This window comes from Neodiprion pinetum, chromosome 6 (genome assembly GCF_021155775.2).
Source record: "Neodiprion pinetum isolate iyNeoPine1 chromosome 6, iyNeoPine1.2, whole genome shotgun sequence".
Classification (NCBI taxonomy): Eukaryota; Metazoa; Arthropoda; class Insecta; order Hymenoptera; family Diprionidae; genus Neodiprion; species Neodiprion pinetum.
Genome location: NC_060237.1, coordinates 20,039,217 through 20,052,765, shown reverse-complemented (window position 1 = coordinate 20,052,765; position 13,549 = coordinate 20,039,217). Strand labels below are relative to the sequence as shown.

At 38.3% G+C, this 13,549-nt stretch overlaps 2 protein-coding genes across 2 annotated transcripts; both read left to right on the top strand.

Annotated features, from left to right (window-relative positions):
• Positions 1-3,447: 3,447 nt before the first annotated feature.
• LOC124221171 (Spaetzle domain-containing protein) lies at positions 3,448-6,942 on the top strand. Its single transcript, XM_046630931.2, has 6 exons — positions 3,448-3,794; positions 4,775-4,913; positions 5,008-5,207; positions 5,327-5,386; positions 5,737-5,840; positions 5,935-6,942. The coding sequence occupies exons 1-6, from the start codon at positions 3,681-3,683 to the stop codon at positions 6,179-6,181; spliced, it is 864 nt and encodes a 287-aa protein (XP_046486887.1). The 5' UTR covers positions 3,448-3,680; the 3' UTR covers positions 6,182-6,942.
• Positions 6,943-9,891: 2,949 nt separating this feature from the next.
• Positions 9,892-12,051, top strand: LOC124221175 (twisted gastrulation protein homolog 1-like). Its single transcript, XM_046630934.2, has 3 exons — positions 9,892-10,410; positions 10,479-10,682; positions 10,909-12,051. Exons 1-3 carry the CDS (start codon positions 10,203-10,205, stop codon positions 11,247-11,249), a joined length of 753 nt encoding a protein of 250 aa, XP_046486890.1. The 5' UTR covers positions 9,892-10,202; the 3' UTR covers positions 11,250-12,051.
• Positions 12,052-13,549: the final 1,498 nt, after the last annotated feature.

Below are 13,549 nucleotides of genomic sequence, written 5' to 3'. Positions count from 1 at the left end.
ACTCATCGTACGCATAACTTCAAAATCTAACGACTAATAAACATATTATTTATACATATAACATTACAAACATTGAAATTGCGCATCACATTGTGTTCAAATTATTCCATCCATCTTATTTCCCGAATAAAAATAATACACGGGGCCCAAACTGTACGTATACGATACTGGTTGTCTATTTATGTCTCGTTGGAGGGAGTACAGTTATACATTATGTACGAATTTGCTCAAATTAGACTTGAATTATTAATTTCAATAAATTGTTCGAAGTGCCCAATTTTAAAAAATTGATGTCAGATTAAAGGTCGCATACAATTGGTAAATGATATATCCTCAAAAGATTTCCCAAAATCATTTCAGGAAGACACTTTGATAGATGAAGACGTTTAAATCCTTCTCATCGAAATGAAGACATGCGCTTATTTGGCAAATTTTAAATAAAAAATTTGAATATCGCTCTGTATAAATATATTAATAATCGAATAAGTTGAAATTAACTTTACGCGGTAGTTAAGAAAGACTTTTATATCTTGAGGTTATCGACCAGGAAAGTGAACAAATCGATTGATGTTAAAGAAATAACATTCGAAAAATCAAATAGGTGGGTGCATTAGTTCGATAATTTTGTTATTCTTTGATGTAGATTTAGGAAATATTGAATGGATGATTAAACGAAGGAAAAATACGACCCAATGTTCGGTAGAAATTATTACAAAGTGGCTGGTGTTTTTAGCTTTTGAATAAATGGTTCGTATATTTTCAGTTTACATATTCCATCTTCCAGAAAAATGACTTGACCAATGCGAATTTAATTTGAGCAAAAATTCATCGAAATATATCTCCGAAACCGTGAGAGCTAGAGGTCTGAAACTTGCAGTTTCTTTGCACATTAGTACATACGACAAGATGTCAAAATCACCGAAAAATTGAAATTTCGGCTTTGGTTTTGTTTCGAAATTATTTAGTAATATGTATAAACAGCTGCTAATAATCCCCCTGCTGAGCTGCACGGATTTCACTTGAATTGTATGAATTTTAAGACGTAAGTCATATACAATATAAAAGCGAATCAGACACAAGATTAGCCTGAACGTTTGAATCAGTCGTTCGTTAACTAAGCTCCTACCATTCTCAGAGTTTCGATTGACTCACTCTGTATACTACGGTATACAAAAACTACCGAGCTAAATTCCACAGCTGGTTTAGCATATTTTGATTCGCATTAACAAGTTTATTACGGACACAGTTAGTTTTGAAAATTATACGAGAATCATCATAAACGTCTATCGTCTTCCATACAAAGCGTTGTAAATGCATTTTGACGGCATTTGCCATTTTCATTAATTCATTTCCAACAACTTGGGACTTGGTGGATAAAAATTTTGATGATTATAACAGCAAGAAACGTCGTCGTTATTACAGAATACAGTCAATCAAATTATGAACGAAATTCGTGCAACGTTACTAGAAATGTATATTACACTAAAGCGTGTGACACCGCTTGCCGTTCGTTGTATTATTAGATTTCTGTGTAACAAATGATAAACAGGAAAACGTGACACTCTGAGCACCGGTATGAAAAAATTTTCATTAAGGGGAAAAAAATGTAAATATGATTTACACCCGAGATGAATCGTCGACAGGTCGCTGATCGCGAGCGTCTACTCAACATTCGGTAGCATGAGATTCGAACCGTAAAAAGCAGCGCGTTGTATACGAAATAAAATTAATAACCGCCTCACGTTTCCGATCGTGAGTAGAACAATATTTTTATGGCTCTTGAACGCGTGCGCAGTACGGTCGTCGGCTTTCGCTATTCATTCGACTCTAGGAAATCTCAGAGTTCAAGATGCTTACGCTCGTGCAATGAGAACATCCGGTAGGGACTTCTCCCTGGTCCGCTAGCGCGTGATTGTTAATTTAATAATAATATAATTTAAATAAAATAATAATTCGTGGTATAATTAATTATTACAACGTTGACTCGATCTTGTCGTGAGTCATCGTAATACGTGACTAATGTTTATCTTGAACGTGTAAAGTATCACTGTAACTGAGTGCTTTTGATCGAGGAAGCTGGTTGGCTAAAATATGGTACATTTTATTTATTTTTTTCATTACGAAAAAAGTCACGCATCGAGTATTTATCAAATAATTACATTCGTGAGCTGCGAAGCTGCGTCTAATTAGAAATGTGAAAATAGTTAATAATGGAATTGTATACGATTAAAGGATAGATTTAGAGCTCGACGAGGAATCGGTTTTTGTTGGGTTTTTTTTTGCTGAGAAAACTAGTTTCCGGCAAGTCACTGAAAGCTTTTTTTCAATTGAATTAACTGTTGAAACAAAGATCTGTTTCACTGACTTTGTGGAAAATAATCGGCTTAATGAGGCTGAAGTTAGTAACGTTAACGTAACGAAACATTGGGGTAGAAAATTACTATTTTGCAAGTTTACAGTGACTTAAGTCTGCATAATATGAATAAGTTTTGCCTTATTATAATTTACTGCATTACAGACACCCCTGCAACTGCGAAATAACGATTTTTCCAAAAGGTAAATCATTACAATAATACTTAGAGATCACACCTATTTTTTCGATCACGAAGAACAATCTGGGCAAAAATGACTGTCTCATTTTCTATGTGTTACCATTTCAAACGTACGAGTACGATCTGCTTGAAAAAATTCAGGGGTACACATTCACTGTCTTGGAATGTAACAGTGTAGTTTAGAAGTATAAATATGAGTCATAAACATGAGAACAAATAGCTGAAAAGAGAGAGATTTTTTAAGAATTACTCTTTGAGTAGAAAAAAGTTTGGGTCAGAGTGACTCTTTATGTTATCGAAGGGATAACGTTACTAACTTCAGCCTTATTTGATCATTAACCTTTGAAAGCGATTTAAAAGGAAGCATCAATGTCTAAACTTTTGTTTATATCTCCAGTATATTAAAGTTTTGTAATTTTAAACACATGCAGATGAGTTACTGATATAATTACTTGAGAAATACTCAGCGTACGACTAAACTTCGTTATAAAGTTAATGAAAAATAAAATCAGCACCACGCAAAGTGACTTTGAAAATGACTTAAATTTACAAAATACCAGGTCATCTTTTCAATGGCTTGCTGAATTTGAGTAAAGCCCAAAATCATCGTCGCTTTGAAATTCGCGTCGATACGCAGGTTCAAGCTTCAATCTCACGATAGTTCAGGTATATTGTATAAACAACACGGCAACCAATAAAAATTTCACCATTATACCGACCCTTTCCGTTAAAATTTCCCCTACAGGTCTGCAGCGTCATAAACATGTCCTGCGCTTACGGATTGTCCTAATCCTCACGCCCCACTCGCGAAAATCCCTTTTCCCCTTCGCCTCGGCGCTTATTGGCTTGTGCGAATAACCCGGCTGGTTATAAGTACAGGGAACAAGGTTGAGCGGGTTTAATCAAGTGCAGTCTGTTAGACGAACCATATCGGCTGACTTTGCTCTCTGTGAAAATACGCCTACTGCACAATTGTTTACCGATTGTCTAGTGAACAAGAAGTGAAGCCACGGAATTGTGAAAATAAATTCCTTAGTTGTGTGATTTTATCTACCATTCGAAGTGACGCGTCGATCTGACTCGCAACTCGCCTTAATCGAATCGCGAAGCTGAAATCGCGCCAGTGAGATGACGTTCATAATCACAGCCGGCACAAGACGGAAATCCAGCGGCACGAGAATTTCGCCGCCTAAGCAACCGCCTCGCAGATTGGTTCTCGTCGGATTAATTTTGGCCACCATGGTAAGTACTTTTTTCTAAAAATGATAATCTTCAAAAAGTTCCAAAAGTTGACCGATATTTCGCGTGTCGCCGACTCGTCTTAAACGGATATTTTTTACCTAAAGTTCATCTCCGTATAGTGCATACGAATTGTCTACGAGTCATCACATTACGTAACGATAGTTGCTGGTGCCTTCTGCAATGGGATTCTAGGTACAGATTGCGGAATAATTGACGTGACGAGCGTCACTCGGAACGTTGAAATATAAACACAGGCTGCTGTGTGCAGACCGAGAGAAAACTGATAAACATTCATTGACGCGAGTACGAATGTCTTTTATTCAATGAAAAAAGAGTTCATTTACCGTTAACAATGATTTCTTATTATTATCAAATTCGTACAGTTGAGCCAATTGTGATTTATCAACCATTCCTTGGCCCATAGTGAAAACTTGATGATATTAACGAGACGTTTATTTCTCCATATGCAAATATACATTTTTAAACGGTAAATAAACTCTCTTTTCGGCGTGCGATGACATTCTATCGATATTTATTATTTTGAGGAATTTGCCGAATTCGGAGTTTCCGATAACGCCTTTACGGGACCATCTTCGATCATTAGTTCCAAATATAAATATAGTTACGAACTGTTTACCCTCAGCTGAAGCCTTGACGATTTCTGATGCTATCTGGCATACAAGTAATTCCGCTAACTGTTCGCCGTTCGCCTTTCACACGAATGTATTTCAAGCTTGCCGGTATATCTTTCTTCCCAGTTCTCTCTCTTTCTCTCCAGCTTTACCTCGTTATCGAATATAACGAGTTGAAACTCAAATACTCGGACAGTTTATCGTATTGCAAAATTTTGTACATGATTTCGAGACACTATTAAGATCCTAGGACAAATTTTCACATTAAAATTTATCACTGCTCTGCAAGATTATGTTAGGAGAAAATTAAAATAATTTTTTTCTTATGTTCAAAACTTGCTCTTGCAGATGTTCGAAATAAGCGTATCGATGCCTTCGCCGATAACGTCCAGGTCCGACGACCAACACGACGAGTCCGTTCGTCCAAGATCAAAACGCCGTTGGCTATTGCCGAGCGAATTAAATGTAGATAGACAACGAAAGACCGGTGAGTGAACGGCTGTTCTATGATTTTTCCTCTTCCCTAAAAACCATGGCATAAAGCGCATGGATCATTCTGACGTCTCTCTCTCTGATTTCAGCACGTGACAGAATACCAAACGACAATATAGTTTTCCCTGACCAGGACCCGTCGCATCTGCCAAGAACCTTCATACCTGGACCAGATCCTACATGCATAGATAAAACTTACTGCGAGGAGACGGACTTCTACCCCGAGAACTACGTCAGCAACTTGATAAAGCGGCAAAGCGATCTCAAACATCTGGCCGTAGTCGACATGGTGAGATTTCTCCCATTATTTTTTCTAGAAAACGACCGTATACCATATCTCTTTTGCTGATTCACTTGAAGTGTACAATCGCGTAAAAGAGACGGTCGGTAATTGGAAACAATTTTCAGCTCGACGATATCACAGAGAGATTCAACACAGACGACAGCACTCCTCTTTGCACCACTTCGGTAAGTGTCAAATTTTTCCCCGAAAGATAACTGCAAAAGTTGGTACCAAATGTGACTTGAAATTCGTTACTTGAAATCGGATTTTATAGTCCAAATTGAAACAGCGATGTTTTCACCCGCATGAAGTCTGATCGTTTAACAATAAAGCGTATCGAACTTGAGTACAACACTTTGTCAGAGTCGTATTTCGGTCACGAATTGAGTATAAATTGAAGAGGTCAATAGTCGAATCAAGTAACAGGATATTCTGTAAAGATAAGCAAAAATGGTACTATTGACTACAAACGTATCCTAATTTTTTGACCCACGCATCCGCGCCATTTCGCATCTAATTATAATTTATTTTCCAGGAGCGGCTCATCTATCCCAAGACCGCTCAGAACAGAGATGAGGATTGGCTGTTCATTGTGAACCAAGAAGGCTTCAGGCAAGGAATCCGGATCGAGACGTGCCAGTAAGTACGACGCGTGCGATTATCAATTCTCGCATTATCGATTGGCCGAAAAGGTCGAAGCGCAGTGTTTGATTGATTTTTAACCGTTGTGCAGAAAACCCGATGAACAATGTTCGGTGACCGGTGAATTTGGAAACGGGTACAAGACGGTATGCAAGCAGAAATACATCTACCGCCAACTTGCTGCGATAAGCGAAAACGGGACGGCGATTCGTGACTTGTTCAAGCTTCCATCGAGCTGCTGCTGTCACGTCAAAATACAATTACCTTTCAACTGGATGAAGTTCAAAAGCCGATCCAACCCGACACAGAACCGATCATCTGCCGGAGTATCGACGTAAAAAAAGTCCGGTCGATCATCGATTGACGATAGTACGAAATTAACGAGCCAATCGTGAAGATAATGGCTGTGCAGATTTTCACCCGTGTTAAAGATAAATAGATTGTAGTTAGAATATCTCGGCGAAAGTAGGTAACTGTTAAAGATTTTCGTTGGAAAGAAACAAAACAATACGTGATAAAACTTTGTTCCTTGACGGTGTATCGAAAAATTCATTGTTTGAGCGCTGTTTGGAGAATATAGGAGATACGTCGTTTAGTTTTTACTTAATCATAAAACAAGTAGATTATATTATTATATTGGAAATTTGACTTTGATGAAAACCAAAGAATGTGACTTGTATTGTATATTCTGAAATCTGAAAGTCGGTCCAACAGCCGCAGACAATAGTAAAGAAATAATAGATGTAAACGTTAGGTAATAAATTAATAATAATAATAGCAATAATAATGACAAATTTTAAGATTGTCAGAATCATTTTAATTCGCTAATTAAATAGCGTACAAAGCTTTGGAATTAGCTTAAATAGCGGGTATCGAGTAGGGCCAAGTTGATAAGCTTATCGAATGAACTTGGCTCGACCTATCGCCTGCAGCAATTTTTATACCGTTCGCATTTACTGTTTTTTTTTTTTTTTCTTCGTCACATCAATGTATTTATTTACATATTGTACGTAGCCTATAAAATAGTAATAGATTGTACGATATCGCAATTGTATTGAAATACTTATGTATATACTTGTGTAATAAATTGTATTAAAAATTTCTGTTTGAAATTTCAGAAAAACACATGTGAAGCATTTAAGATATACGTTTCGCATATTAATATTCAACGACTTAAATGACTGAATATTAATATACGTAATTTAAAACTTCAAAACCATTGTCAAATTTCATATTCAAAAAATGTATTAAATTTCACATACAATTTTTTCTAAACTTTCAGTTCATTGAAAGTCAATAGTTTTTGTATATGAAAATTAATAGACGGTATGCATGAGAATTTGAAATTTTTCTGAAATTTCATATTCAAAGTTGTCTTAAATTTCATATATCAAGTACCTATCCAAATATGTAAGCTTATTGAAAGTTAATAATTTTCGTGTATGAAAAGTAACGGTCAAAATCTATGAAATTTGTAAATTAATATTAATATTCATCTGAATTAGATGTTAAATTTTGTGGGAAATTTTTATTGTTCAATGCCCATCAATTATTACTAATGTTTGGTATTTAGTAATTTAGTACATGAGTATACTATATGGGGCATTTCACAAAGAATCGACCAAGCCAAACCGATGGGATCGAGAATTTAAGTCATATATTTTTGTCTAAAAGGTTTTTTGTATGGAAATATACACCTGAAGGGATTTTTTAATTGCTGCCTTTCTTTGGACAGAATCACTCTCGGTCAATTTGAAAAATTTCGTATTCAAGGCTGAGTTTCTACTAGAAAAGAATGGATATTTCAAAAGAAGATCAAGAACAAAAAGGTTTTGTTTTTGAATGTCGTTTCAAGAAAAAAATTGTTGGTATCATAAAAACCAGCAGAAACGAAAATGATCAATATTTTTTTCGCCTCCTGAAAATACGCCATTTTGTATTTGGAAAAATCATATCTTAAATTAATCTTTGCCAAATGACGAACGTTTCAAGCTCTCATACACCACGGATCAACGATTTTTTAATTTTTTACGCTATATTTTAGAGAAAAAAAATCTGAAACTAGAAAATCAACCGCACATGCGCCAAATAATTTAATCTCATTTGTCGGCGAAATCTTCCCGCAGCGATATTCTTGTCTGCGATGCAGGCGGGCCAACATACGCAAAATGTGTACGTTTGAATTTTCAAAGAGCGTAAGCATTAAATTCCGACCGTTCTTTGAAGAATCAACTTTCCAACCGGATAACAAATGCTTCCCAAACCTTTCCGAGTCATTGCCTTAATTATTTGAGATTTTAACCCCGAAAATTCGTATCAACTACATCGCCGGCAGAGACAGTTTGAGAACTGAAACTCGTGATTGTCAGCCTGCACGAATAGCCGATAAATCTCGCGCGTGCGCAGTTGATCTTCAAGTTTCAAGAGATTGTCCCGGTATTTTCGGATATTTGCCACATGAAGTTACATTAAACGAAAAAAAATCCACCGGAATTGATCGAATTAATTTTTCTTCGACAAGGGAGAAAATTGATAAATTCTTCGTGGTCCATCTTTTTGTATTTTTAAAAATCGTGAGACTTGAAAATTTAAGCCTATCTACCACGCGGTAAGCGGTAAAAGATTCAAGAAACAGCAGAACTTTCTAGCTCATAACCTTGGAAGGCTAATTGATTTTCTTACTAATAAAAGACATTAACAACGAGTGTAAGGTTCGTTCCAACGGTCCTTGAATTCCTGACAAATAAAAAGACTTTCTCACCGCGCGATGTTAATTCTTAGGAATGTTATTTAGTTGCGGATGAATCCCAAGACAGTAATTAATATAAACTAGACACTTCAGCTATCGACGACCGGTGTATTGAAATCCAGACGTAAATGAGACTCTGCTAAAATTCCTTGAGTAATTACAGGCAAGGCAGTATGGATTTATGGCGCAATTGTCTAAAGGCTCGAGCGTTTATTGTACTATCGTTAAGCTGACGAAAGGATGGCTCTGAGCCCAAATTTCGAAAAATTACAGTTAATACTCATTTTCCAAGGATATCAACACCGATAAATACCTGCAACTGCCACAATTGCGCCATAAACTTGCGGCCAATGATCTATTTGTACCCATCATTATCCCTTGCCCTGAGCATTGTGCCCGATATCTTTTTGATCCCTCGAAGAATTGGGGATAGTTTTATGAGGGTTGATTCTATGCCTGTTCTTCCAACGACCCAGGTGAGAGTATCCAAAGAAAAAGAGGCTCGACAGACTTGCGATAAGCGAGCGATTTTCGCGATTATTATTTACGATTATAAATGTTTATTAAACAGGCATCTAATTATAGATCGCTCAAATTTTTCAACCTGTTGTATATATTTTCAAGCTTGTTCTACCAAGCGGTGCTTCGATTGTTGACAAATGTTAACGCGGATTCCGGTGTGTTATACAACATGACTGTCTGCATGTCTCGATCAATTAACCTATTTTTTTTTAACCCACAAAAATGTTTGCCCACACCGAAGCTCTCAGCTACACTTTAGCCACGCATAAAAATGTCAACCCTTTATGAGGTCAATGCAAATATACAGTTTTCAATGCTTATAAATTTTCTGTTGTTGTTGTAATATCAAATCCGTTTGTTTAAACTTTTTTCCAGTTGAAAAAGACGGCCTCGATATCAACTTATTGTCGTACTTACATCAAATTATCGAAACTATGCGATAAATGTAAAGTGCTTGCTACTGTAGAAAAAAAAAAAAAAAATTAAAATCATTTAGCTGAAAAAAAAATTAGTTTCCTCGAGTAAAATATTTTCTTCCCCGCCCGCAGTATTAAAAATTAGCCGCTGTTGATCCAAACAATCCTTATTTCGCTCCGTGCAGCGAAATATTTTTCTTTCATGACATAAAACGAAAACATTTCTAACAAGTACCGTAGAATAACCAAATCTAGAAATTTCACTGTACGGCAGACTAACAAATCGTTCGTTTCTCGTCTGAACCCTCATCCTGACCCCCACCCCGTCCTTACCTGGAGGAACAAGAGAATGACTTGCGAAGGTATAAGTAACCCAAACACAAATCAACTCACAGCCGATGAAGTAAAACTCGTCGTCGAAGAGGAGAGACACGCGGACGACATCCGCGCACGCATTATACATATAACGATACATATGCGTGTATACATAGGAATATCTGTGCGAGATAGTAAATATACAACGAAGGAAAGATAGAAGAAAAAAAGAAAGAGGGGGATATCAGGAAAAGCATGTGCATTTCACATACACAAAAGCGTGGGCGACGTTACAGCGAAGGGAGACAATAATTTGTACGGTATGTACAGTAACCGAATAATCAGCGAGCAGGAAAGATGTCGCCTAAACTAATTGCGCGTTTGACATTTTGGCTGGTGTTATTGGTATCAGCCACAAGTGCCTGTAATCAGGCAGTTTGCGGCAGCATAGTGAGCAAGTGTTTGTTGACCGAGAACTGCAAGTGCGACATGAAGACTTGCAGCTGTTGCAAGGAGTGCTTTTTCTGCCTGAGCTACCTCTACGACGAGTGCTGTTCGTGCGTCGGTAAGTTGAAGGGTAAGTTCAAGCTTCCGTTCGTGAGATGAAAAACCGTCGTCTTATTTCCCCGAAAGATCTCTGTCCGAAACGGAACGCGACGACGCGGAATCCTCTCAGCACAAAGTCCCACGTCGAGGAATTGGGCGAACCGGTTCCAGGACTCTTCCAGGCTCTAACCGTGGACCCCGATCCCCGGGAGAGGTGGAGGAGCTTTAGCTTTCCGGTCGACTTTGACGTCTCGGTCTTCGAAACGAAGCCTGAACTTATTTACCACCTCGGTAAGCAAGATCCACTTCCTGTCTCTCTCTTTCTTTTACCACGACAACTCCGCATGCCGCCATTTTACTTTTTATTTATTTACGTTCACATCTCGCTATTCATTTTTCTATTACGATTTCTTTACCATTACTTCGTCGTTTACTTTATTGTACTTTATCTCAGGCTGGCATTCTAGTTCCAATTCTCTCTCTTTCTCTCTCTGATTCTCTTCTCCACGTTATCCAGCCGCAGATTCCAGGCATCGTAGCACCCTCGCCAGTCGTCGATACGCGACGATCGTGACGCTGAATTGCACGGTTGCTTACATAGCGCAATGCAGCTCCTGGAACAAGTGCCAGATAACGTGCCAGAGCATGGGAGCAGCCAGTTACAGGTGGTTTCACAACGGATGCTGCGAGTGCGTAGGCGATACTTGTATAAACTACGGCATAAACGAGTCACGGTGCAGACTTTGTCCCTTGGTGAATCGGGCGGCTGATTACGAGTACGACGATTACGGGCAGGAGGATGACGACGACGCCGAGGATAACCTGGAGGATTATCTGCTGGATGAGCTTAGGAATTAGAAACATCAATACCGCAGCCGTAATCTGCCGTCCCGGAGGCTCGCGCTTCACTAACGATCTGTGACATAGCCTCGAGGGTCTCTGGACTAGAAAATATTAGTTAGACCTCGAAATTTGACGGACTCTAGTTTTACACCTGTTTCACGGAATTGAAGAAAATTATCATCATAATTTCGTAAACAATATCTCTCAAGGTTTCTTGATAATTTTAAATATCATTAAGACGACGGTGCATCAACTGTACGCCATATCGGAAAACCGTTCCTGTCGAAATTGTTATAAATTTTTAATTTTTCGAGGAAAAAAATAACGACTTTAACGCGTTCACACGCATTTGACCTTCTTCTCGATTGTTTTATACGAATAATATTGTCTAGCGCGTATTAATCACTGTGTATATGTATAGGTATAAGATATATGAATACAATTGTCTGGGTATAATTATATACACTGCGTAGAGTTACTTGATAGTTTTCGAACCTTTTAACGATTTATTAATTTGTATATTTTCAATCATTAACAATACACGCACGTTTCCTTATACCACATTAGAGAGTTATCTATTACGCTACATTCATAAACAAATATTATAACATTATCCCTTCGTAAGGTTTATTTACATAGCGATACCTGAAATGGCTCAAATTTTTTCTCAAACTGTGTTTGCACGTAGAACGATATTATAATATGCACCTATGGTTATACTAGCAATGTACTCGCACGTTTATCTGTATGTTACAACGCAACGCCTCATAAAGACGTTCAGAATATAGACGTTTGGGATGGTAAAAAAAAAAATATAGTGAAGATGAAAAAAATAACATCATTTGTTTCTTAAATCACCGTTTTCATTACCATATAAATTGTTAATTATCCTTGCTCGTTGTCATCTATTGATTAATCTGTATTCCGAATAAACCGACCCTATTTGAAGTTTTGATAATCGGCATAATTAGAAGAATAATCGACGGACAGCAGAGGTAAGAAAGTGGTTGGAAATCTTTGTATATTCTATTGTCTAACTCCAATTTCCAAGTTTTTCAACCATATTTTAGGTGTACTTGGGTTAATTGAGGTGCAGTACACAAAGCGATTAGCAAACCTTTTGCGACTTTGTAGAACCGACGAAATGGACCCTCCGTACTCTCTCCCTTTTACCTTACAGCCAAATCAGGGGCGGGAAGAAAGGGAAAAATTCCAGGCTCAAATAAGTCGTGAACCTTTAAGGTCGGGTCATTCAACGATTACCTGCCAAACGACCAACGCCACACGGTCTATGGACGTCTGTAAACTGTATCGAAGTAGAGTTATAAGAAACCGTAGATAGAAGAAAAGCGAAAATTGTGCTTCGAAGACAAGTGACGAAGGAAACTTGCCGGTGAACAGTTAGATTCAGAATCGAAGGATAGATTATTGCCAAGTGCGATGGGCTTTAGGGTGGAAATTGTGTTGGCGCCTTTGTTGTGTTTGCATCATACGCGTTTCGCCGTATTCGGAGCACCGATCAAACGCGATCGAATCCAGGTATCGAACGATAGAAGAAGCGCTGATTTTGGACCAAGTGCGGACCCCACAGATCCTGAACACTGTCGTACCATCCCGGAGAACATCCTGAGCACTGTTCTGGGGTCGGCGTTCAATGCTAGGTACATGTCCATCATTGATCCCAGAGAAATCAGGGTTCGGTCGGAGCCGATAGTGTCCGAAGTCGTGAAACGCAGGATAAGTAAGGCTCCGATATAATTTCGCACATAATTAACGATTCGACCGTGTCAGTTTTTACGGCTGCTATTTTCTCTTCGATAATCTTCGAGAATTAATTTTCCAAATATTTATCATTCCAGATGAAATACCGTCGTTTTTTGTCGACGAAGAGTACAACTCTGCATTTAGTAACGACCCGGTTTGGGAACTCGAGTTTTCTAACATGAAATACGAAAGGGAGTCACCAACGGGCAACGCGAATACAGAGGAAAACGCGTCGGAGGGTGAAAAGCGGAAAGTCAGACATGCACAGAAAAGTACACCGTGGCAGTGCAACTCTAAGATCGAGTAGATCGATCTCGGTCACGATTATTTTCCAAGATTTTTGCGAACTGTGGAATGCGAGAAGACCAACTGCTGGTACGGCTTTTACACCCGCAAGCCAAAGTCTTTTACCGTGAAAATATCGCACCGCCGCACCGGCGTCTGCATTCCCTCACCGACTATGAACGTCGCCTTTGCGCCAACGAATATCGACAATTCCAGCTCGCCTAATGAAATGAGGGAGTTATGGGTCTGGGAGGAACGGGCAGTCA